The following is a 26,888-nucleotide window of genomic DNA, read 5'->3' as shown; positions in this document are numbered from 1 at the left end:
TTAATTCCTTGGAAAAAATCAGGATTATCAGTCCTAATCCTGAATATAATTTGTTGAATTTTGCAAACAAGCAACAGTCCTATTGAAATCACTACTCAGAATTAGTAACCAACGAGTGATGTGTTGCTTTGGTACACATTTCCCTGGTCCAGGCGTATTCTTAGCTGGGCTTTCTCCCAGTCCTGTCGTTTGTGCTAGGTAGTGTCAAGAAAAGAGCAAAAGCTGCAGCTGAAGGCTGGGTCCCATCTTGATTTGCAATACAAGTCATGTTTATTTTCACTATTCTGAAAAAAGATTTGAATCGTTTGAGCAGGAGGAACATCTGATTAATGTGATATCAATAGATAGTACTAATCCTTAAATGGTGCCAACTGCAAATTCCTACCTCTTTTGATGTGTTACTTAGGCGTAATTTCATTTCAGCTGGAAAAAAAAGGAAAGGGTCAAATTGTGCCCTTACAGGCAAATCCAAAGGCAACATTTACATCTAAATATACAATTAGGTCATAACAAATCACTTGATCAGGCAGAGAGCTGCCTGATCTTTTCTGCCTGGCAATCAAAGGGCAGATTCTGATACACTTTTGGTAAGTAGCCAGATCGGTTCCATCTACATGAACAGATTCACAAGAACTTTAATTCGAAGAAACTTCTTAACTCACATTTCATACACGCATGAAAGCCTGTAGCTCCCTCCTAACACGAGTTCTCAGATCTGAGTATTGAAACAGTGCTCAAGTCCTGGCAGACCACGGAGTTACATGTGGATATAAAAAGTAGCTGGGACTGTAGCCCTGAGCAGTAACACCTTACATCATAAAAAAGGATGTAAAAAATTTATCCCCCAAATTCCCACAGTTAGCTTGAACCGCTCTGTGAGCGATCCCAATTCCAGCTGCACTTGCAGAGGTTTTCCAGAGCTGTGTTGGTTCTTCTGTCAGTCGCTAACTCTCCAGCTGTTGACAGTGACTTTCTCGTCTGGTCCCTATTCAAACTAGAGCCTAGTAATACATTTTAAAAACTTCCAGGGCCTAATAATATATTTTAAAAACTTTATAATTGCTCTTTCATGCTACTCTGAGATCGAAATCCACAGAGGACGATCAGAAAACCAGGGGACTTCTTGTCCTCGTAAACTTCCAGGAGTGCCTGCTACTAGTCTGCTATGTGTTGTTCTAAACTTTACTATGTTTTATAATCTGTTCAGCTGTATGGTCTCCTGTGATCTGCAAACATGAAATATTTATGTTAAAAATCTAATGCATATCACAGGAATAGGAAAGAAAGGCATTTTAAAACTTAGAACTAATTACATGAAGCGGTTAGGAAACGTCAGACAGTGTAATAACCACGGAAACTTTTCTCCTGCCTTTTCACTGAGACCAAGTGACTCGTCCAGATTAACAGAGTGCTGCGCATGCCAAGTAGGTACAAAATATTAGCTATGTAAAAAGTTACCTGCTGTGTAGATGGGCTTACCCTGTGCTATTAGGGTGTACATGAATTTAGCTTGAAAGCCACATGACTTGCCTGTACTGTTTGAGCCCATTGGGACTGCTTTTCATGAGTAACACTCTCATTTTTGTTAATTGAAAGGGTCAACTTCTGGACCATAATGTTTATTCAAATAAGCAAACACTGCTTCAAAGCGAGTGCTCTAAAGAGTAGCAAAAATATACCCCACCCTCAGTTTCCTACCTTTTCCTTCCCAGTGCAATCCACTATGTAATATTGCACACTTCAGCTGGGTGAGCACATTGGCTAGTATTTCCCCCTTTTAATAGTAGTAACCATCTCTCTGGTTGAGATCAGCTTCATATAATGCTTTTGGAATGTGATGCTCTTAATTTGCTACATTTTATATCTAAACTATTGTGCATTGGCCGCTGACCTGCTATCAATCAACTCAAATGCCTCAGTGCCCTTTCCATCCATTTGTGTTTTCTGTGTGTGTGCTGAGAATTAGATTTAAAGCAATGTGCCAGTGATTAAACAATTACTCTGTCCTCTCCCTTACATATCAATAATTTGAAAGAGAAAAAAGCCAGCTATTCTTTTGTGTGTTTGACTGTGGCCTCTAGCTTTGAATCTAGTATATGATGACAAAGTGGTGTCTGCTTAAAAAAAATAATAATTGTAACACATGTGGCCTTTTCAATTCCATTTGGGGACCTCTAACCATCATAAAACAAAGAGAGCAATTTAATGCAGGCTTTGATAATGTCATTTTCGGTCACCTTTTAATTAATAAACATGAAAAGCCTGAAATTGGATAGATCTTCTGAACTAACAATGGCAGCAATGTGAACTCATTTTCAAAGACAATTTTAAGGGTATTTGAAGGTGAGCATTACTATTTAGGAAAAGGGCTGGGATGACAAGCTACCAATTAACAGCCACTAAGATGTATTTGGGCTGAGACTGCAGGACACTGATATTTTACTGCTCTTCATGTGAGCAGCTATTTTATGCTGTGTAAGAACTAAACGGTAGAAGTTTATTGCTGTGAACTGAAGGAAAGCACAGGGTAGCTGACTTCCCTACCAAGTTGGAAGAAGGGTTGGCTGTGAGCCTGAGACATGTCTAATGCCTGTCTTCTCTTTGTCTCCACAGACCTTACTGAAGGGTACCGCTTCTCCATATGCTCACTGTGGAGGCAAAGGCATAATCCCTGCTACTGCAGCCCGTATCACTATATACACTAGCCTTTGGGATGCTGTTAAAATAATCATTCTAAGTGGATAAAAGTCCACGGAGACTGCATGTTGTTTATTACACCCCAGGGCTTCTGTTTTGTTTCCTGGTATTTCTGGACCCCATAGCAGCACTGCTTCTCGAGGAGGCCTTTTCCCACACTTCTCCTTTCCGGGAGTTCATAAAATAGAGAAGATACAAGGAGAAGCAGAATGGCTGTGATACTGGAAATGGCTCTGCTTCCCGATTTCCCATTGCTTTTCCATTTCTCTCACACGCGCGCGTGTGATTACACAGGCAACGTGTAACCTGCAGCCAGAGCTTAACTCCCGGTATTTTGACAAATGGAAATTTAGTCCAGATTCCTGCTTTGAGCTAAAATACACAAATGAGCAGCAATGCAATTAGGAAAAGTAAAAGTACTGTTTCAGTTTACATACTCCTGAAAAAAATGATGTTCAGTAGTGTTAATTGGAACATCAAGTGCTGATTATGACTATCAGGGGAACTTGTCTCTCAACAATGGCAGTATTGTAACAAGACTCGTTCTTTTCCTGGAGGATCAATCTATTACTGGTAATCAGTGTTTTGCCATTTAGCAAAACGGTGGCATTTTAAGTTGTGCATATCTTGCAAAAACGGGCAAAACAGTATTTTTAGGTTATTTTTAAATTTAAAAAATTCTATACGTTCATAAAATTGTATTCCTCAAATTATGCAACAGAAAATCCATCATAGTCCATCTAATTGGACAGATAGTAACCTAAAGGGTGATCTCTGTATCCCAGCACTCCTTTTGATGTGAAATGGGACGAACTGGTGCCCTTTGTTATCATGAGCTGAAGGGGAATGATTCCATGCACTTATGTAAGTTATTGTGGAAGCAGATGAAGGGGTCCTGAATACACATCCAGGAAAATACCTGTTGTCAGTCTTCCACCTTTCCAAGCCAAATATGTTGAATTTGAATCCATCTGTTGATGATTACTGTGAGGCTTGCACGTGGGGAAGGTGTCTGCCTGCCACGCGTCAAGCTGTTCACCAAAAGTGTATAGATGATGTTGCTACGACATTGGTGATTCACCAGCCCAAGGTAAAATGTAGGATATGTGAGGCCTTGTTTGTAAAGTAAGCAGGAATATTCTCTGGTTACTGTATTTCCCAGTTGGTTTCAAAGTATAATACCTTTAGAACTCATTATATTACACTAAATCCCCAATCCTTAAAGAGATTTAAATTCCTAAATTCCATTGATTTTGGTGGAAGCTAACACCTAACACGGTATGAGCATAGGTTTCTAAGTGACTACAGTGTTGATATTTATAGTACAGGTTTCATTTGAAATGAAAGGTTTTGCTGTGCCTGGGAAGAACGAAAAATAAATAGCACTGAGGAAACTCAAAGGATGTGCTCCTCTAAGAGCGTCATCAGTTACCACTAAAATAAAGATGCTCCGTATCCCACAGCCTTGAGTCAAAAATGTTTCGCGGATATTCAGGAGTGGGCTTTGGCCCAGCCGCTAACAAAATACAGAAGTGAAGACATCATTGAACTGAACGGAAAGGCCACTGAACTGAAGGAAAGGCTGTATCAATTTGAAGTATCAGGCACAATTTAAAACCTCTAGCTATCTAGATTGTTTTCCAGCAGTGTTCCCTTCTGATGCTACCTGCACTCACACTGGTGAATTTGCAAGAGCACATCCCAGAGTAATCCATTTGCAAGCCTCTTTTCTGAACTTAAAAAAAGAGGAGTTAATACATATGCAGAAAGGAAAATATTCTTATCTCATTAACAGACTTTCTTTAAGCTTGCTAAGATTAGAATACTTAGTTATTTCAAATTGGTAAAACATGCATTCATTATAAACATGATTATAATGATAACTTTGTAGATAATAATCAATTATTTAAATATGAATTATTTCCCTACATTAGAGTCATGTTTTCAGCTATAATCACCTCGGGTGCTCAATTCCTCCCTCCTTTACAGCACCTCTGGCTGTGTGTGGAGCATTAACCATTTGCTTCCAGACACAGACTGGGAGAGTGCCAAGTCCAGAAACAAAATTTACCGTATTGTCCTGCCTAATAACTTAAACGTGTCTCCTTTAGGCTTTCTTAGTTGGTATAAAGGGAAAAAAATAATCCATGCAAATGGCCATCTTAACCCTCAATTTTTTTCCCTTTCATTTTTATAAAAAGCTTGTGAAAATACACTGGGAGCAATGCTCATGGGCTTAGTAAATCAAAAACTGATGCCCTGGCTATTTGGAAGTACATGCAATCATCCATTTTTAATAAGAATTCTGAGAAGATTAGCACCCTGCAACAAGAGCTTCATTTACACTGTTGCAAGGCTTAGCGGCACAATAAACTCTCCGAGCTTGCATACGCTCCGTAACTCTAGCTGACAATTTAACCAAGTTCTTTGCCTCTCCTCATGGTGTGGAGAAAATCCACCTTGAAATATTAGATCTCTTGAGCATGTGCAACATGCTAAACATTTGTAAGATAGACTATTCACAACGTTTATGTGCAGCGAGTGGAATTTAATCTCTTTTATGCCTTGCTCCAAGTCTTGTCAGTTGTTTTCCCCATTCTTTAGTAGTCTCTTTAATATGGTTTGCACATATTTAATATATTCCCTCTGAGGTTCTCAACACACTTTCAAGAGCTACTTTTGCCTTGCTATGACTCTGCAGCGTATCTAGAATGTAATAACACCATAATACACCTTTTTTATAGATACATAAACTGAAACATTGAGAAGTTAAATGATTTGCTGGTGGTTATGTTTGGAGTCAATGACAGAAAGGAAGGAATTCATAAAACTGGACTGTCAACATCCTGTTTTAACCTCCAGGTACTGGGCTGCAATCCATCTCACCTAACTTCAGATGTCTTCAAAGCAGTTGCTATGCTGAAGTTAGTTATCTGTTCTTCCTTTCTGGTCAAAGCAGAGATACAGGCACTTCTGAGATGCAACTCACCAAATCCTTTAGTAGTTATTTAGAACGGGTCAAATGAATTCTGTCCTGTGAGACCCTACTTCTCTCCACTAACTGCGAATGGAGCCTAGCTCAGATATTAACAGCTATGCTGAAGACGTGTAATGTTAGGTGAGACAAATCCCATCTGAGATTTCTTTCCCATAAATTTTAATTCTGAGTGCTAAGTGGCTCTTTATCAAGGTTTCAAGAAGACTACTTTGGCAATAAGATTAATTAAATACTTAAAGGGAAAACTTGGCTGCTACCAGATTTAACCCAGGAAGAAAGGGTTTATTACTGTCATAGAGTGCTGAGCTGTGTATGGGAGGAGGGGGAAGCTTTGAGCAAATTTTTTAGCATGATGGGTCAGTGCCTAAGATATTTAGGCACTGTGAGGTTCATCAAAGTGTCAGCTGGGATTTTAAAAGATGCTTAAGCACTACTTCTGTAAGTAGTTTTGAATACTGCAGAGTGATCTTCTAGTTGTAGTTTAAGGCATTTTTTTTAGAATCTGGCCCTCGGTACACAAAAAAAACCCCAAAATCTATGTATATCATAAGGGAGGTTGAGCAAGATAAATTCATATTTCAGAGGGGGAGTAAAATATACTAGAGAAACCGTAATGCATTTGGGCATGGTGATTTATAGGCTTGTAGGGTTTAATAACTTCTTTACTTCGTAACTGCTTCATAGCACAGCTGTGTCTTTCAGTCTGTACTCTCAGCTTTCATAGTAGCAGTGACAGTCCTGGATGGAAGTCCATTACTGCAGAAGGTGAAATGGTACAGTTGAGCCATTCCTAAGCAATAAACCACAAAACAATGGTAGTCTGCAAAGCTTGACAATGAGGTGTATGAAGTTGTTGAAACTGTGGCTGGACTGGCAGTTTGTCTTAATATCTAAAAAAGCTTGATGGGTCTCTGTGGGACCAGTGCATAATAATCTTGAGCAAGTGTATTTCGTTGCTTCCATGCAACTAGTCTAACTGCTGCCTCTTGTTTCAACACTTGCAAAATGCCTGCGGCAGGAACTATGATTTTCTCTGTGTTTATGTAGCAACTACCATCCACTGGTGGCTGAGGTTCCTAGGCATTACCATTATAATAGTTCTGTTCTGGTAATTGCATAGGCATAGAGGCAGATGCTCAAAATTTCATATATTCCTAGATGGCTCACTGAATTAGAGGAGCACAGAGGCAAAGAAAAGAGGAAAGAAAGCAAAGAAGTGAAGAGTGTTTTTGTATGCTGTTTGAACATTTTTTGAACAATGTCAATCCCTAAAAATAGCACTCATGTTTAGAAGATTTTGGACTTGGGCAGAGTATGGAAAGATCCTACACTGATGTCTGAAAATGTTTCTAATGGAATTTGGCTTGCTTCGACAGAATACAATGATAGGTGTGTTTTATGTTGGTCTGGGAAAAGAAGGTAAGAATTTCATTATGAATATCTTTGTAAATAGACCATTAATCATCATGATGGATATAAAGTCGAAAACATGGCATAGCTGGCAAGCGCATTCCTTAAGTGAATCTAACCTGAACTTAATAAAGAAATGCCAAACTAACTGCAAAACACTATTCTGCCAAGATTCAGACTCTAGTCAATCATTCTGCCAGATGACAGCATGTTTAATGCTAGGACAATATATCACTAACAATCTCAGCTGCTACCAACTCAGCAGAATTAGACTATTTACAACAGCCAGTGAAGTACTGCCAGTGGCGCAGAAGTTAGAGCCACTGCTATTCTTAGAGGAAGATTCTGAACTACAGCCCACATGAAAAAGGCAATAGGAAGATGGGAAGTAGCCAGCACTGGTCTTAAATGCCCCAAAGAGGACACGGTGGCAGCTCTATCACTTGCATCACGGGAAAGTGAAGAATTTGCCTGGAAAGTGTATTTGGTTGGGAAGTGTATAATTGAGGAGAGCATGGTTCCACGCTTGTATCCCTTCACTGTGGCTGATGGCAGTGCCACTGGTTAGGCACAAAATTTGTATGCCTTCAAAACATGACAGCTACTCACTCGAAAGCTGAAAGAGGTGGGAAGACTCTTGTTCCCCTTTTATAATTTTTGAAAGAAAAAGTAGAGATGGTAGTCTTTGTGTCTCAGTTAAGCTCAGATAACTGTCTCGACGAAAGCCTCATAAAATTACTGTTTGTTTTCTCAAGTATTTTCGGTTTAAAAATGTGCGGAGTTGCTTGAAGTTATCTATTCTACGCTAACCTAAATGCAAATTGTGTTGCATTTATGTGTATTTACTCTCTGACTAATTGAAAATGTTTGTTGAGTCCTGAAAGTGAAAGAGGTATGTGAATTTGAAGCAAGGGCACATGTGATTATTTTAAGTGAATTTTTCTCTAACGTGTGCATTTGCACACTGGAATTGCCCACATGCCCGTGGACATAAACTCAGAGTTAGAAATAAACTTGCACGACTGAGGAAGTTTGCATTATTTCCTATGACTTTGCAAGCTTCAGGAAATGTTAAATGCTATTTTCTTTTTGTCCAGGAAACGTTAAATGCTATTTTCTTTTGGTCCTTTGCCTCCATGCTAGAATTGGTGCCCAATTTGGGATATGGCTTTGAATTCTGGACAGATTTTTAGGGTAGCGGCTAGGAGCTGGCCACTCATGGCATCAATACCATAGGGCAGATTTAGAATGGTGCATAGGAAGGCCAGTGCAGGAGGTATCTCTGAGAGGCACTGGCTCCTGCCGAGATCCTAATTCCCTGGGAGCCCAGAGCCCCTGCCTCACACAGAGGCAAGATACTGCCAATCAGCTGATTGGCAGCATGTTGCCTCTTTGAGAGGCAGCGTCTGTTGGCTCCTGCAAAGTTCCTGCCAGCATTCTTAAACTCTAATTTGGGAAAGAAAATTACAATCTGGCACATCACCGTTGGAAGGTTGCCGACCCCTGCTCCACGCTGTACGAGCGGCAGCTTCAGAGAACAGTGGTATGAAACTTCCTTTGTTCCATGCATCAGGAGCAGGCATCTGAATGTGGCTCCTCCGCAAGGCTGTCCAGCCCCACCGAAGGCAGCAAAGGCAATGGAGTTGTCCACGTGTTGACAGTGAACAAATTGTCTATTCCTATTGTTGCTGGATGAGCCACTAGGTAACCAGATTGATTTTATGATCCCTTACTGAGTGTTCAGGACTGGTGCTTGAAAAAGACATCTTTTATCTGTCAGCCAGTAAATCTCACATTGAGTTGCAAACATACTGGAGAGCTAGAATTCAGCAAGACCGTTTTTATGAATAGAAACATTTTCAGAATAGACACTCTCCTGAACACACAGTTGTTTTACAGGAATTAAAGAAGTCCTTATGGTGGATGGGTAAGCCAACTCAGGATAAAATAAGAACCAGACTATACTTTGAACTGCTGTTTGAACAGAACCTTTTTGAAGAACTTAAAAAGTTCTGAGTTTTGTTGGTCTTTTTGCCTTCTTCCCTGCTTTTCTCTTTTCAGGCTTAATTGAAAGCAAATAGTATACAATATGAAATGGGAGGCTTTTTGCAACATTATTGACATGAAATATATCAGATTTGCAACAAGGTTTTTCTGGTTTATCAGCATTACTCAAGATCTTGAATATTTGACATGCATGTAAAACAAAATCCTCCGTTGACCAAATTCCAAATACCACACCAAACAGCCGAGCAGCTACAATGGCCACCGCTGTTAGCCTCATCTCTTCAGAACAGCCATAAATCCAAAAGAATGCAAACCAAGTATGAACAAACATTGAGTTTACCTCAAATAAATGTTCACGACACTTCCAGGTCATCCAGTAAGTAGTATTCCATCCCTTGCATGATCTCTGCCTTCTTAGGAACAGATGATTGATGAGAGGGCTCTGTAGGAAGCTGCAGAATATAGCCCCACTGAGATCAACCTCTGTTCTGAACTTTTGTCTTGGTTTCCACAATTCCTTGCCGGCTATTAAAGAAGTTAATAACATACTAGCTGTGATTCCAAGAGAATAGAGTCTCTCAATGAGAGAAATCGCGGCTGTTGAGACAACTGTTTCACCAAAGGAAAATTCCAGATCCATTGTCAGTTTTTTTACCAATACCATGTACTCATTCAGTACTCTATATTTTGAAAGCGCTGTAAAAAAAAAATAATGTAGCTGATTCTCTTGGAAGCCCCACAAAATAGATACTAACTTTTTTAGAGTTGGGATACTTTTTGCTAGGCCTTAAAGATCTGAAAGAATTTGGACCAGCACTGGCGTTGTGAATTGGAGGATTCCTACCATACAGTCACCTGTTCAAACTATTAGGCAGTTCATCTTTACCTTAATTACGTTTTCTGTATCTAGAGATTACATGGTATGTATTTTTGGTGATGCATGTTGAAATCAAAAAAGGGTTAATTTTCTAGTCGAAATTGCTCAGAAATTACAAAGTAAGTGTCTTTAGAGTGCTCATTTGAGAGAGTGTCCTGATGATATAATAGTACTTAGCTCATACCATAGTGCTGCTATCTTATGTTGTCTTGGCTGAGTGTGTTGTTTAACTGTACTAAAGAACCATGTGATGAGTTATGCATATATCCTAGTGCGGTTTGACAGTAATACTTACCAGAAATTAACTGTTGCCACTCCTTGAACATTTGAACGGCTTTGAGCAGATACTAAAGTTGTAGCAAACATGGTTTTTTAGGAAACAAAGATACTAATTCCAAGGGATTGCTAAATACCAGGTTCAAACTCTTGAGTTTACATGTATTTCCAGCCTGTTTCCTGTGTGGCGGTTTTATTCCAACCACATCCATTTTCTTCACATAGGGAATATCTTGTTCTCTTTAATTGGAGCTGCACTTAGGCTTAGATCTGCAAGTGTTTAAAGTGAACAGTGACAGAGCCTAAGTGCCTAAATGAAATCTTGTGATCCCAAGAACCTCTTCTTAGCTGCTATCTACCCTGATTGTGCTGAAACTTCCTGAATTGCATGAGATCCTTAACTTAAAATAAAGTGGACTCAGAAGTGCTGCTGTCTCAGTAGAAATGAACAGTGTAGCACCTATCTTCCTCAGAGATGTCTCCGTATCCACAAATCAAATGCGGCTCTGTGGGGGTTAGTCTCCTCTCACTGAAGAGGGGTCAGATGTGTGTTTTCCACTTCTGAGGAGAGTGGCCCAACCACCAGAATTGGAGAATCTGGGAATGGCTGAGATGAGATCTCCAATGTTCTTAATGAAATTGTTCAAACTGGCCAGAAAGTACAAAAGAGTAATTTGGCTGCAGAAAGAGATTTCTCTCCTAGCTTAATGACTTAGGTAATGAAACAATTTTAATACTTCATCCATGGCCATTTAATGTAAAATGAAGGAAGAGGCCCTAGAAGATGGTCTGGAAGCTGGAAGACCATCTTCTCGGTTGGCTACCTTACCTGCCGTGCTAGCAGGTTGTCATCATGCTACTTAACTTTCCCATCCAAACTGGAGAGCCGTGGGCACTGCCCTCCCATCTTCCTCCTCTGGCAGTGTTCGGAGGAACTAGGTGGTCCCTTCTCCTGAAAGCAATGGCCTGGGAAGATCCAAAGGTAGAAGATACCATTGAATTGTGGGACCCAAGGGGAAGGAGTGGTTCCTTGCTAGCAGTGAATTCAAACATCAGTGGGGGATATTGGTTGGACGGGGCTCTGAGCAACCTGATGTAGTTGGAAATGTCCCTGCTCGTTGCAGAGGAGGTTGGATTAGATGAGCTTTAAAGGTCCCTCCTAACCCGAACCATTCTATGATTCTATATTATTTAAATACTGTCCCCACTACTTTCTTATTGACTGCCACAGGTCAGTCTCTGTCTAGAATTTAAGGTACCTAATTCTGTACACTATATAGACAGCTGATGTGTGTAACTGGGACCTGTGCGTTTGTGTGTGAACTGCGTGTTCCCACTTTTGTCTCTGTAGGGAAGACGCTTGTGATGTTGATATTTATTTGGTTTAGGTATTGGAGGTTATGGAGTAGGTTTTGTTACTGGCATTTGGTTATTGGTTGCGTTACGAGCAGGTGACGATGTATGGGCGACCTATCGTCAGGGTGCCAACAGGGGCCGCCGGCTCCCTGGGGGCCAGGAGCTATGGAGGCCCCCCAGGCCAGCGGGCAGGGCCTGGCAGCCAGGGCCCGTCCCACCACCCCAGCTAGGAGCAGGGCAGCGGGAGGCACTGGGGGCAGACCCAGCCCTGGGTGTGGGGCACCTCCATGGGGCCAGGCCAAGGCTGGGCCTGTGGGTGGGCCTGGCTGGGCAGGCCCACGGCCAGGTGGGGCAGGGCTGCAGGGTGCTGGAGCCCAGCCCTACTGCGGCATCGCTGGGGCAGGGGCTGATGGCCCCAGGGGGCTGAAATGGGTCCTGGGCTATAGGCAGGGTGGGGGTAGTCCTGGGGGTGGGTAGGGCCCGTCAGGGCTGGCTGTGTCCCCCACGGCCTGGCACCTATCACTAGTCAGTAAGTTAGACCTCCAGCTCCACCAGATGAAAATGGTTCATTTCTTCCTGCTTTCCATTTTCTGAATAGTCTAACGATAGGTTTCCTTTCACATCCTTTGAGATTAGTCTTTATTTCAGACAATGCTTTCAACACTAAAAGGGTCATAAAAATAGACAGTTCCTAAGAGCTTAGAAAGAAAAACTGCTAGTCTCCCATGCTTCTCCCTCCCCCAAATTATTTGATAATGGAATGGGAAGCTTTCCCATAATCTTTTGCTTGATTTTTGCTAATATGAACCTGTCAAAGATCGTGGCATTTCCTTACTGTCTGATGTGGAGCCAGCTGGAACCAAATAATCCACCCACGTTTTCCATCATCTTTGTATTCTGATGGGAGCTTCTGCTTAGCAGAAATGAGAAAATACCTGTTATTCCTTCCTTGCTGTCATGGTGGCCATGCTGAGGCAGTTTCCTACTTGGCTAAAGTCTGGCTAGATCTGAATTAATGTGACCAGACCAAAAATAACGGGTTTTCTGCCTGTAACCCACACCCTACTCTTATGGCAGTTCAAGAGGAAAGTAATTTAAGAAATGACACTTTCCTTTCCACTCACTGACCCAAAGAAATACTTTCAAGGATGAATTAGGAGCATTCCTCCTTCGGCTTGAAGATGCTGAGATTTGGGTCTGTAAAAATACCTTCCTTCATCCTCAACCTTACTCCTACAGGAAGGAGAAATACCACTTTTATGTGAGCTTACCAGACACCACGAGTAACTTCTGTTATAATTTGAATTGTACTCTTCCTAACAAAAGCATCTATAAGGGTGGGCAGCCAGTGCAAAATACAGCCCCTCAGCCCTTTAGTTTCGAGGTCTGATGGCTCTGCAGCTGGAGGAAGGAATCTCTCCCACTTTGCTTTCCCATTTCCAGACTCTCTTTTGGTCTGTATTGCATCTGTTTTAAGCATTAATGTTTTGCATGTAACATCTCTCAAAGTCTAATCCATTGCTATGGACCCACCTAGTGACGGCTTTATAGATTCTTTATATTCATAAAGGCACTTCATGCTTATCTTTTCATGATTTTTGTTAGGTTTGTGATTTTTTGATGTTTGAAATGTATCACAGTACCCAAACTGAATGCTTTCTGTGAATACTTCCTTCATTCAGTTCTGTATATTTAAACGCTGAGAAAAATATGACACTTAACATGGTTACCTGTGAGTAAAGGCATAAGTACAAGGAGTATGGTCACACTGTTAGGGAGATTACCTCAAATATTAGAGATGTATTTTAGATCACTGGAAGTAAGAATTGTCCATAGTCTAAATGTGAGGAAACTTTTACTCACTGATACGGGAATGGAAATGGTCACTGTCAGCTTCCAGTTTAGAATGATGCCCCGAGACGGACACATGTTGCTTACAAGGATCCTCTTCTGTATCGTAACTGTCTCAGTGAAGGTGGTGAGTCTGAAAGCTTCTCTTGGCATGCAAACTGTAAGGAATTGGGCAATGTGCTATGGCTTTCGGTGATATGTATTGCCTTGTTGCTTTGTGTAGTGATCAATGAGATTTTTGGGCACTCAGAAATGGCTCCGTAACATCTGAGTCTTCAGCAACCAATACTAAACATATGAAAGTCTTAGAGAGGTGCTCCTGGTTTATGCGAGGAGTGGCTATGTGCAGTCAGGCTAATGCAACAAAGATGCATGGGATTCACTGTCCAAATGATGTGGGATCCAGTTAAGCCTATGTAATGAGTCTGTTGCCTTTGTACTGACCACGTAGGTGGGGGTGAGCCTCCTTTCTGTTATTCCTGGAGTTCGTTAACCTGCAGATCTTAATAGTCCAACAGATTGTTTCTAAGAGGTTTGCTCACTGTAGTCCTCCCCATGTAGTATACTCACTGTGTTATATTAATAACTGAATATTCACATATGAACAACCATTGTGGTACACATATTTTGTCTGTAACAACCTTTAAAAACACAGTACTAAGAATTTTTCATTGAATATCCTTTATTTTAGGGATAGGTCACGTTACAGGTCCTGTATGGGTATCAGAGAGAGTGGCAGGGAAACTGTGTATATTTACCAATAATGAAAGCAGTGTTCGCAGCTAAAATTCTAATGCAAGGAAATATTTTATAAGATTTGTAAGAAATACATAGTTTTTAAAAGAAAAAATAATAACCTGTCAGGTTTTGGCTAATGTTGAAACTTTTCCATCCTGGTTTCACATGCTTTCTCTCCTACCTGTGAAAACAGTGCAAGCTTCGCAGTGTAGTCGCACCAAACTCTGCAATCAGATTTGCAACTGCAGGTCATTGAATCGTTCCTAAAAAATACTACATTTCTCCCTATATGGGCTAGTCCAACCACGTGCAAAGACTATCAAAACTCTTGCATGGTGGCTTAATCTCACAAAAATCCCTGGCCCAACTGCCTGATGCAGGAAGCTATAGGTCCCCCAGCTTTAGAGAGCTGGTGCCATTTCATACCTCCTTGACAAAGACGGGCTCTGATTTTATAGGTTCCCTCAATAAATCCATGTATGGTGAAAGTTTATCAACCTCTGAGTGCTTACCGAGTCTAGGGGTTGGCCTTGGTTCCAAGTTGTTTCAAGACTTGGTTTGCACCACCCAGTATACAGTATCAGGAAAGGAAGTGTGCTGTTGGATTAGGTGTGGCTTAAAACTGGAGGATGGTGTGATTATTGCTAGCTAGAAATGCTAGAGAACACCATCCAAAACAAGCATAGTGTCTTGAGGATGGATCGGTCTGCTGAAATTACAAGGAGTAAATTCAGATATTTTCTAAAAGGCTGTCCACATCAAGTTTGTAAATCATTTTTCCCTCAGTACTGTAACACAAAATAATAGTTAAGGATTCTTTCTTTAGTAGTGTAACACAGAATAATAGGTAAAGAGGATACGGGGTTTGCGGAGAAACCAAATTATTTCCTTGTCATATTCTATCACGGAAGACTTAAGAGGGAAATCTAACCTGTAGCCATTCTTTTGCAATATGAAGGATTAGCTACTGTCAAAGAAAAAAGTGATGGAAAAGTAGGTGCTAAACTCATCAAATGAAGAGCAACAGAGTACCAGGTAAAGTTAGACGTATCAAAATGTGCTACTGGAAATTGATGGTGAGCTCAAATAGGGCTGCTAACTTGATATGTCATCTTCCCTTTGATATTGGCTTCTAACCTGTAAGGTTGGAGAAAGCAATTTTTCTGCTTCTCTTTAATTGAACAGTAGAATTGATGCTGAGAATTAGTCTAATGAATTTTCTTTCCTTACTTGATAAATTGGTTGAAATAGTAATAAAAAATAAAATTAGGAGACATATAGATGAGTATTGTGATCCTATAGCTATCCATCAGCATAACTTTTGTAAAGAAAAATGATGTCTAATGATAACTTCTTTAGCTTGTCAACAAGTAGTAGAAGACGATCATTAGATTTATTTTTTTCCCCTTTTAAAGAAAGTTTTTTATAAAGACCTTCACAAGGGACTATTAGAAAAGCGGTTGGGGGATAGAAGTGTTTTCAAGAATTAGATGATCCTCTGAGGGACAGAAGACAAAGCTAAAAGTATGTTATCAATATTTGGTATAGGAAATCTACAACGGGAGCATTCAAAGTCTGAGTGTTGTAGGTGGCGTTTCACATATATATAGATATATTTATATATATAGGTGAATTGAACATGACTGTGACGAGTGGTACAGAAACATTTGTGTCTGAGGCAGTATCATTCAAGTCAGGGCTGGAGAAGATAGTAGAGGTCTCCATGCAGGAGGACGGGCAGGTTGGCTACACAAGCGTGGCGTTGACAAATGCAGAATATTGCACATCAGGCAGAAAAATGGATGTGACAATGCTCACTGCTCTGTTCTAGCGTAACTCTGACCACTTGGGAGTGGAATCAAAGACGACCTACGTTTCCTTACGGAATACTTAATCAAAGTAGGTGGAACGATCCAAAGACAAGATCCAGTTGTTGGATATGGAATAAGAAATAATGCTGAAAATACTGGAGTGGCATATGTCAGTAGCAAGCCCTTTCCTGTTCTTAATGGGTTAGGCTACCTGAAGAATGTATACAGCAGAAACAGAAGAAATTAAAAGAGAAGCAGTGCAGATTTTAATCTTGAATAGACTGGCTTCTATATGAAGAAAAAGCTAGAGAGTGTTTAGAGAAAAGATAAATGATAAAACCAAGATTACTCCTTTTTACCTTTTCAGTTATTACCAGAACAAGTCATTCAGTCAAATGCAAACACACATATACAAAATAGGAAACAGTCTGTTATGCAACTTTGGTCTACATTCCCAGAGTATTTCCATATCAGAGAAATAAAATAAGAGGCTCACACGTTTATCTCCGCACTATGTGTCCAAATACAAGATTTTGGAGTTAGCCAAGAAAAAAGTTGCTCTCACCCTGTCTTTGCAGACCGCACCTCTAACGGGTGAGGTTCTGTAAGACACATCAGATGGCTCTGTCTGTCCAACTTGGCCTGTGTAGCCATGAGCTCCAACCAGGGGAGCCTGGACCCACATCGCTCAGCTGTGGTCCTCCGAGGTCCTGGTGCGTCTTGGTTGGTACTTCATGGTATCTCTCAGTAGGAGAGCTTGACTCTTTTTTTCTGTCTTATAAAAAGTGGCTTATTTTATATTTTAAGCCACTTTATACTTAAGCCAATGTTTTATGAAGTAACGTATATGCCAGAGTTAAAGCAGCCAGCAAGAGATGAGGGACAGGAATAAACTCCCTTTCTCATTCTAGAACATTTGTCTGGTCTGAGCCCACCTTGCTTTGAAACATCTAGGACATAACATAGTGGAGAACTGCCTCTTGTCTTGAAGCAGGCTGTAGTTTCTGAGTTTGAGGCAGAGTCCTCGCTTAAATTCTGTGGTGATTTTTCAAACCATTATAAGAAAATTTGCTTTTATTCAACGATGTACCTCTTTTTCATGCAATTAAACACAAATCCCTGGTAACCTCATGGGCATTTTTTTTAAGTGGTCCTACGTGTCTTGGCCCACAAGCCACTCTCAAAACTGTGATCTTTTTAGAGGTTGTAGTCGCAAAGCTCTGTATGATTGCTTTTGTGCTAAAGGCATGTCCTGACTGCATACAGCAGGTTTTAACTTTGACTACAGTATTAGGACCCCTCTGAGAAATTTATGGCAAGTTGCAAAAAAAAAAGAAACCAAAAGAAAAGACCAGTTGTGGGGTTTTTTTTAAAAAAAGTAGGTGTCTCTGTCTCCTTTTATTTTCCACTCAATTTGCACTTCTGCAGACACCTGCTGCCATTCTATTGCTAGCTCAGAATTCATTAGAAAACAAGTTTCACCTGTGACATTCTCACATGTGAAATCTTTGCCCAGATTTTGAACCACATTGCTCTCAAGAAAGGGCAGTGGCTGCATGCAAATACCAGGAGAGATGGTTGACAGGATTGATCGTGTGGGGTCAAATGCTAAAAAGGTATGTAAAAATGTGATTGTGTTTCTTGAAAAAGTGTCAAAAGAGTATCTCTGATATCAGATGTGGTGACATTCACTGGTTCCGCATTTTGACATTTTTCTGCGTGTGCCTCAGGCTGTTAACATGCAGAAGTTATCGCATTTATTTTATTTTATTTATTGGACAGGGGTCAGGCACTTTGTAAATTATGGACTGCATTCTCAGTGAATCAAAATATTTAGGTTGCTTGTGAGGTTCAGTCCTTGGCATCGTGTCACTGATTACTTTTACACAGCACTGCAATAATGACAAAAGGAAAATGCATCAACAAAGAAAGAGAAATTAAACTTTGTAAAACAAAACAAAAGCCACATCAGAAATAGAAAGTGTTATTTAAGGGGAAAAGCGGGTGACCAAATGTGCAGTCTGGATTCAGTACAATGTTATATGGCAAGAGAAGAGACACTCAGCTTTGGATCTCCTCCAGGCAGAGGAAAATTTATGACATAAATTTTCTTTGATAAACATTCCTGAGAAACTTCTTTGTGTTTTAATCTTAATGACTGTTTGTCTCAATCCAATGGTCTTTTTTATTTTTTAGGGTTTTGTTGTTGGTGTTGGCTGTGGGTTTTTTTATATCTCCTTTCTGATTTTTTTATATTCTGAATATACCTCAATGGCAGCTGTTGAAGATCTGTCTTGCTTGCAAGCTAATTGGTGGTAGAAGGTAGTCAACCCTGTACCTGGATTGCATTAGGGCTTTTGAAGAATGTCCCCAGATATTCTGATTTTGCCATACTTATGCTTCAGAATACTGTAGCAATATTTTCTCAGTTTTTTCCCTACACAAGGTGCGGAAGCATTCCCAGGGGCCTTCAGCGTGCTGCCCCAGCAATGTTTCTAGCCTCTAGCTGTCCCATGTAATAAGGGATGAGAAGCAAGAGTTAAGCCTCCATAGAAACAGCAATAACAACAAGCCATTGGTCTGTTTTATACCATACTTAACGTATTTATTTCTCTATAATGGTGGTCGAATTGGAGTCTGTGTGTTGGAAGTAGGAGCTAGGCTTTTTGCTTTGACAGAACCAAATGGCATTAGTTTTGCTTTTACTCAAAAGTGGAAAATCACTCACAAAACTGCATCAGAGCACCGTTAAAATAAATGAATGGGTATGGTAGGCTTTTGTAACTTAATAAATGAAACATAACTCTACATACTCATCGACTGCTGTTTCGGTGTGCAAGGTGTAAGATAGCAACATGTTTTATAACTCCTTCCCTTAAAGAGATGCTTTTAATGTCATTAGAATCATTGCTTAATTTACAGTTTGATCTTCCCAGTGACATGTATAACAAGTTAAATATCAGTAGAGTGTTTTTATTAAACACTAATTTGTATTAATCTTATCGTAGATGTATATGTCATCTAGGGAACTTGTGTGTGGTACAGTAGAAAGGGCATATATTTACAAATTTGTTCTGAATGTACAAACCATACATTTCAGGATCTATATTTTTTGAAACATTTACTAGATAGCAGTTACATGAATTCTTATGATTATGCAGACTAAAAAGGAATAAAGTAGATAAGCAATTTACAGAATGTATGAATGTTACCTTTTTGTGGTTTTTGTCTAATTGCAATTCCAGTCTGTAAACTGGTTTAGATAGAGGATATTTCTTACAAAAGACCTAATTCTTCACTGCTTTTCCAGTACAAAGTGCATAGAAAGTGGTAATATTATTTGGAAGTATTTTATCTTCTCACTTTTCCCTTAATCCAATAGAGCATATAAAATGGAGGACAACCGTGAATTGAGCTATATGTGTCTGCGTCATGCCCACTGCCAAAGAGCTCAAGCTGTTGAGCTGAAGGTGGCTGGTAGCCCTATGCTGAAAGTGTGATAAACGATGATAATGGCACTAAAAGACAACCGCTTCTAGCGAGGAGCAGCAGACAGTGGCTGTACCCGTGGGCGTGGAGAATTTTGATCACGAGCACCAGAGCAAACCTCGTGACCACAAGAGGAAGGCTGGGATGCCTTCACAAAACACATAGGAGTAGGTGCTGCAGATTATTCCAAAACGCACTTGCGCTTTTCATTGCATGATGCTCGTTTTACAGCAGCCAATCAATGGAAGCAAACCTGTTTGTTTTCAACCCAGCATCCTTGGTGCGCTGGTTAGTAAAAGCAAAATAGAGTGGAAAAAGCAGTCAGATTAGAAATGCAGAGACAAAATATGATTACTCTAACCCTGTTCAGTGGATAAGTTAAAAAAGAAAAGAGACAGAATTGTTACTGGGGAAGTGATGAGACTGTAGTGATAAAACCTGCAAGAATTATATTGAGAGCCATGCAGAAAGGCCCACTGGGTTAAGCAGAAACATCTCAATTTCAGTGCACTTGGAATCACACTCAACAATTATTATCTACTTTTACAAATAGATCAGAGTTGTGTTATGAGGATACTCAGGCTCAGAAGCTCATGTTTGGCTATAAAACTTAGGTTGCCTGTTCAAAAGACACTCGATTTCTAGCGACCACTCTTCCGCGCACACACACCAGGGGGGAAAAAAAGGAGTAATTTCCGTTTGCTGGGAGTTGGTTATCTGTATGAAGTGAGTTAGGTTCATTGTCGGGTATATTGTGGCAGGCATTTACATGTCCGTAACAGTCACTGGAAATGGTACTGAGAAGGAACATTCCTGCTGGCATTGTCACCTGAGAGGCTGGATGGGTGCTGACGGTCCACGGCCCGTGGCTCAGGAAGTAATCATCCGATCAGGTGGAGGCAGGGGAGGGAGGCTGCGTGTAAGGTGAGGCTGTGGGCTTCAGTCGGGATGGTACATTCCTTGCAAATTAACCGCACTGAAAAAAGAACATAGGAAAAAAAAAAAAAACTTAGAGCAACAGGTTCCTATTTGAGTAACATTTTATATTGAGAACCTTAACGAGAAACTGTAAATTTGAAATCCAGTTAGCTTCTTAAATCATTTCAAGCACAGTTCCTATCCATGGATATGCTCTCTATTTTTGTGACTGTTTTTTTTTAAAAACTGTCCTGTTTTTATTTAATTCTTTTTCAAGCTGCTGCTGTGTAGACCAAGGCTACTAAGACAAACAGAAAAGAGACCCTGTAACTAACTGACAGTACAGAGAAATAATAAAACAGGCTGTACCCAAAATAAAGGAGCTGCGGGGGGCACAGGACACAAAATCAGGATTGTGTCCTTTCTCTAATTTTTCTTATTTTCACAATTACAAGTTACTTTTTGCCAAAATATATATGTAATTTAATTTTAAATGTGTTTACATAGACTATTTTTATTTCTAAAAACCCTGTTTATATTATAGTTTACATCTGTATTAATTTTGAGGTTCCTTTACCCCGGCTGATGCAGAGTAGACAGGATCAAAGAGTGCCGACCTCCTTTTAAAAAATTATTAGGAACTTTATTGTAATATTTAGTGACCCTAAGGGAAGATTGAATTCAAATTTTAGATGAAGGTTCAGATTTCTTCTTAAGGGTAGTGTCAGTTCTTTTTTACAGGGAGGGTTGCAGATGGTAGGGCCCTGCTGAAATTGCAAGTAAATAGCTGATAAATGAGGGCTTCCCACTTGCAAATGAGATGGTTTTACTTTTCCTTGAAGAAATTCAGTAAATTGAAAAACTCTAAATAGCACAGAAATTTCAGTCCTCCAGACCGCCTTCTCCTTCTCAGATTTTGCTATACTATATTCAGCACTCAGTTTTGCCAACATCGAACATGCCTGATGTGGCATTTACATTCTTTAAAAAAAGCATAGATTAGTTATATTTCTAAGAGTTAACTTCTCCTCTTGACACATGTACTTAATTCCCATTAATGGAAATGGCAGCTAGGCATGCACACTGAAAGGAAAAATCTGTTCCTAAGCATATGATCCAAACTGCATTGTAGCTAAACATTTCCATACTCTGAAGTAAGCACTCATTATTTGCGAGATATTCTTCATAGTAAACGCATCAGCCCCACTCTATTCTCCCTCCGCGCACTCGTAACCTGTTCCAAAACACCCTTTCTTCGAAATCTTACAGATCCATTCTTAATGCTGCAGTTGTTTTGGATGTGCGCCTAAAAAAGAAAATCCATTTAGGATCTTCAGAGTTTTGCATATTTTCTGTGAGAATTTTCCAGTAAATCATTCTGTGGAACATCTTACATTTCCTTGGACTCTGTAGGTCTCTATTATTAAAACCTACAGTGGAAATAACAAAACCCAAAAAGCTCCTTTTTTTTTTTTTTTCCCCCAGCACTTCCTTTACTCACTGTATTGCAGTATCTGCCAAAGGCACTAGGCTGAAGTGCTATAATTTGATGATTTAAAATCATCAAAATTGTTCGACCAAAATTGTCTTTTACCTGAACGTGTTTGTTTTGGGCACCCCTTAAAGGAAGCAAAGCAAGAGAAATGCAGATTGACTGAACTGCTGGGGCAAGGGTGGGGGGAAGTTTCATTTTTCTCATCACTTGAAGATATTTGAACTTACTACACAATTCTCAGTTTGAGAAGAGAATTGAGAGAAATGAACGTGGATCTCCCATGTTGCAAGTGGGTTTTGTAACTACGACCCACTTCGTTAAAAAGGGGCATCAGGGCTTGCTATTACTAGTCAAAAGTGTCAGGAATAGATAAAACTTCGTATGTTAAAAACTGGACAGTTGCATATTACATACATTTTCTTCTTTCTCAGTCAGTGGTTATTTATCCCAATTGCTCAGTTTTTCCACTTTTCTGATATGATAGTAGCCTTTGCGATATGTCTTGGCAATTTCTAAAAAGCAAGCCATAAAGTTAATATGATACAATTTGTAGAAAGGTTTCAGAGATTCCCTCAAACCATTTGTTTAGCTCGCTTTTTCTCCCTCTTGTGATTGCAGTTGAACTTACTACGAGAACATAATTTTATCGATAAATCTATACAAGAGACTGTTAATAATCCAATAATAACAATACAATGACACAGTAATACAATACAGTATTAATACAATAGTAACTTTTTTTTCCTCTCCTTTTCGGACCCAACTCTCCTTCCCCCCCCACTCAGCTGTGAGAGGGAGCTCAGTTGTTGTAGAAAACTTAAAATGAAGGAAACTGGGGAAGAAGGGGTAGGTACCTGAGCACAAAACATATTGGGGCAAGAGTAAATGTAAACTGGGGTAAGGGAAAAGAAAGGCCCATGTCAGAAGCATTCAGGGGAATTATCTCTACTTCCTTCCTCTCCCTTTCTCAGCTCTCCTTCTTGCTCAGTTATCTTTGGTTTTTTCCCCTCTGCATTTTTTTTTTTGCATTTATTATGGTCCTTTGTACTTCCTAGTCTAGCCAATGTCCTCTTCCATAATTCCTGATGTTGATGGTAATTGCTCAGGTTTACAATCATATTAACTGAGAGCCGGCAACCGAGGAGCCCCCATTGTGCTAGGCATAATACCAGCTTGGAGGAGTATGTGATCATTGCCCTGAAAAAGCTCAAATAGGAAATGATATAGGAAAGGGTAAATAAATGTGAATAGAGGAGGGAAGGCCATGGTAGAAAGGCAGTTGTGGAGTGGAGCTGAGTGGAAAAAAAGCCTGTGAGGTTAGAGAGCTGAGTGGGGCTACTGTGCAGTCAAAATGTGGTAGTTGCCGAAACTGTTGGATTATTTTTTTTTTTAATGAAAGGTGGTCTTAATTTTCCTCCAGCCGGGGCTTCTGAGTGGCTTCTCTCTGTGAACTTCTCCCAAGGCCAAGTGTGAGGAAAGAGGGGAAGCAAAGTGAGAAGCGGCAGAGAAGGAACAGCATTTATGGGTGGACAATGGTGCGTCAAGGGGAAAATGAAAGACCAAGAAAAGGGGCCCTACAAATGTGAATACAGCAGTGAAGTATGTTTTAACCAAATAGATGTAAAAATCATGCCTTTGTGGGAAAACCAGCTAAAATATACATGTTTCGGCAGCGTAAGGACTGTTGTCGATTATGAGGCACATGGGATCTTTGTTTCTCATTCTTTTGCCGGAGTTAGCTAACTGTGTCAACTCAGGCAAGCTACTAAGCCTGCCTGCATCTCAGTTTCCTTATTTGAGGCCAAATTCTCTTACTAAGTAGCCTCCTACTCCACACAGAGATTTGCTGATTTGAATGGAGCCCCTGCAGAGTGAGATACTTTTCAATACAAATAAAGTTTTGGAATCGGCCCTAATTATATTTATTACCTGCAGAGGAGTAATGTGAGACTTAACGTGGTTTGAGACCCTCAGATGAAAGAGAAAGTATTTGGAATTGTTCTTTTTAATCATCGGCTGCCTTTTCAGTGTCTACTTCGTAGCTGTCCTAAAAGGGCTAGCTACTAAATAACAAATGAAAAAATCCTTGTACGTATTAATCGGGTTTGTCAGACTCCTATGAATGGACCTCTGTGGAAAATATTATTTGCTGGGGGCTACTGAGGGAAGGCAGTTTACCCTGCCCCACAGTGAGGAGCCATTAGATCTACCTCGTGCCAGAAGTTGACAGATTGTATGCGACTCTGCTCCGAGCGCGGTGGTGGTGTAAGGCAGACTGGAGACAGCCCTCGCAGATCCTCCCTTATGAACCGCAGTGAAGGCGCCTTTGCAAACTTCGCTTCGGCGCTTTGTTTCGTGAATGGTCTAATGCTCTTCGTGAATCATGGCGCATAAGTTACGAGCGGGTTTGCTACTCGTGGTTTAAACGATCATCCCAGACTTGTAGCTGGTGATGCCTTTGTGCCAACCAACACTGGACCGACTGGCCCCGGTGTGAGCCTGCTGGTTTGTAACACATGCATTGAGAGGGAAAAGGAGCAAATTAAACAGTATAGCTGTTGGATATTAATAAAAATAATAAGCTTTTCTATTTGGAATTTTTTTAAGCCAGTGGGCATGAAAATGTTGAACGTTTTATGGCCGCTCTGTGCGAATATGTGTATATATTTCAAAAAGTAAACTTGCTTTCTCCGTGTCACCGGGAGGTAGGGATAAGAGGGGAAGAGAGGGGGCGGTGGACCTAATCAAACTGTTGTGGGGTCAAAGCCTCGTGGTTTTTAAAGGCCCTTAATGTTGTCCAGCTGCAAATTAAAGGAGGGGGGAAAAAAAAAAAGAAGAGAGAAAGGAATTAGGGTTGGGGAACTGGAAAGAATGGAGTATAGATATGTGGGGGTGTGTGCATGTGTGTGCTAAAGAACAGGGAGACCAGTTTTTTTTTTCTTTTCTTTCTTTCTTTTTTTTTTCTTTTTTTTTTTTTTTCCCCTCACCCCCCCTCGCTGCGAGCTCAGTGCCAGGCTGGACACGGGCGGTACTAGACTATTGAGGCATTATGCGCTCCGCTTCCAGAGTAGCCCCCGGCTAATCCCCGGGGCTCGGACGGGAATTTCCCCGCGGCGTTCTCCCGGCCGTTGCCCCCCTCTCTCCGCCGGGGCGGGCTGGGGCAGTGAAGCCCTCCCCGCTGGAGCGGAGCGGGTGTCCCCGAGCCGCCGGGGCTGGGGATGCGGGGCTGGGGATGCGGGGCTGGCCCCGCGGCGGCGGCTGCCCGCGCCTCCGTCCCCGCGTGTCAAAAGTCCATTACCTGATTGCCTTCCCCCGCCTGCCAGATTTTTATCTGGATAATTGGAAGTGCGGCGGAGGCTGCGCTCCGCCAGCCAGCCGAGGGGCTCTGCCGCCGCGCTTCGTCCACCTTGTTATCTGGGGGCTGTCTGGGCAGGGGAAATTGGAGGGATCCGCGGCGGAGGGACTCCTCTCGCTCGCCCGGAGGAGGGGGGTAAAGGGGAGGGGGTAAAATAGAAAACAAGAAAAGCCCTAGCAGAGGAGACGAAAGTTTATTTTTGTTGTTGTTTGTGCGTGTGTGTGCGTGCGCGCCCGCCGCTTTGGCATGCGGCTACCTTTTCCCTTGCACACAACAGGGCTGTTTGATGGAGTTTGGAGCTGAGGAAACTTTGGGTTTGTTGCCAGGACGGTTCGCAGCACTTTGTGGAAAGCAAGAGCTAACAGTGAGACCGACAGAGTGAGTGACAAGTTGTTTACAGGTTTCCTTGAAGGGGCCTCTGCTATATTTCAATCTGTCAAAGTTGCTTTTCTTCCCTCAGAACAATGCCTGATTGTTGTCCGGGGTGGTTTTTTTTTTCCCTTTTTTTTTTTTTTTTTTTCCCCTCCCCAAAGAGAGAGAAAGAGGGAGGGGGGAGAGAAAGGAATGAAAATTCTTCGGAACACGAATGCCTTTGGTAACATTTTTATGTGTCTAATCTTTTCTCTCCTATTTCAACTCTGAGAGAGTTGATAACTGTTTCAATTTAATCAGTCCGCTCTTGTTTTATCTTCTTTCTCCACTGATCTTCCTCAGCGCAGGGGATTTGCTCCTGGTTTGCCGGTTTAGGTGGATTGTCGAGCTTCCCCCCACCACCACCCCCCCCCGCCCCCTTCCCCCCTTATTTATCCCCCCCCCCACCCCGTTTTTTTAGGACATTGATGGAGTTGACTTTTGCCGTTCGGCGGCGGCGGGCGAGCAGACGGGAGAGGCCAGGCCAGGCGGCGGGCGGTTGCCCAGCGGCCGGCCGGCGCGGCGGGGGGAGCTGTGGGCGCAGCCTGCTGCGAGGCGCGCTGCCCCTTTAAGAGACTGGTCAAGGAGTCCTCGCTCAGAGCGAGCGAGCCGGGAGGGAGGGAGAGGGAGGGAGGGAGGGAGGGAGGGAGAAAGAGAGAGAGAGAGAGAGAGAGAGAGAGAGAAAATCAATCGGTTTAGAAGGTTTGGACTCACTTGACAGGTTCAGTTGGAGGCGACCATAGGTGGCTGCTGTGACAAAGGGAAATTGTGCTTTTCCAGCATGCTAACTGACCCTGATTTACCTCAGGAGTTTGAAAGGTGAGTCGAGTTGTTGGGGCGGGGGAGGGGGGGGGGGGGGGGCCGCTGCCTTTTGCTTTGGGGGGGGGACGGACTTCCCCCCCCCCCCCTTTTTTTTTGTGTGTGTGTGTTCTGTTTCGTGGTTTGTTTGTTTGTTGTTGTTATTTATTTATTTGTTTGTTTGTTAATTTACACGAACACGCGTGTTCGTGCGCGGATGGGCTGCCCGCGGTGCGGGCTCGCACAGAGGCAGGGGGACGGGCGCGCAACTCCGGCGCCCGGCGGCAGGCCGGCGAGATGCTCCCCCCGCGCTGTCCCCCGTCCGTGTGTGTGTGTGTGGTGTGTGTGTCCCGTCCCCCCGAGCGTTACCTTGGCTATTCAAACGGCGTGTCAGTTAGCCC

General features: G+C 41.6%; 1 protein-coding gene across 13 annotated transcripts in view; it reads left to right on the top strand.

Annotated features, from left to right (window-relative positions):
* Positions 1–26,888, top strand: part of SOX5 (SRY-box transcription factor 5) — a 656,088-nt gene that overhangs the window by 330,820 nt on the left and 298,380 nt on the right. For 2 of the 13 annotated variants that reach the window (XM_063358107.1, XM_063358012.1), the window contains exon 1: positions 26,350–26,508. The exons of 6 other annotated variants lie outside the window; for them this stretch is intronic. In XM_063358107.1, the coding sequence (XP_063214177.1) occupies positions 26,471–26,508 (38 nt within the window). In that variant the 5' untranslated portion in view covers positions 26,350–26,470. Of the gene's footprint in view, positions 1–26,348; positions 26,509–26,888 lie in introns of those variants that run through there. 5 more of the 13 variants (XM_063358115.1, XM_063358020.1, XM_063358037.1 and 2 more) reach the window with 3 other exon arrangements.

This window comes from Chroicocephalus ridibundus, chromosome 1 (genome assembly GCF_963924245.1).
Source record: "Chroicocephalus ridibundus chromosome 1, bChrRid1.1, whole genome shotgun sequence".
Taxonomy (NCBI): domain Eukaryota; kingdom Metazoa; phylum Chordata; class Aves; order Charadriiformes; family Laridae; genus Chroicocephalus; species Chroicocephalus ridibundus.
The sequence above is the reverse complement of the archived record's forward strand: the minus strand, read 5'-3'. Positions and strand labels throughout refer to the sequence as shown.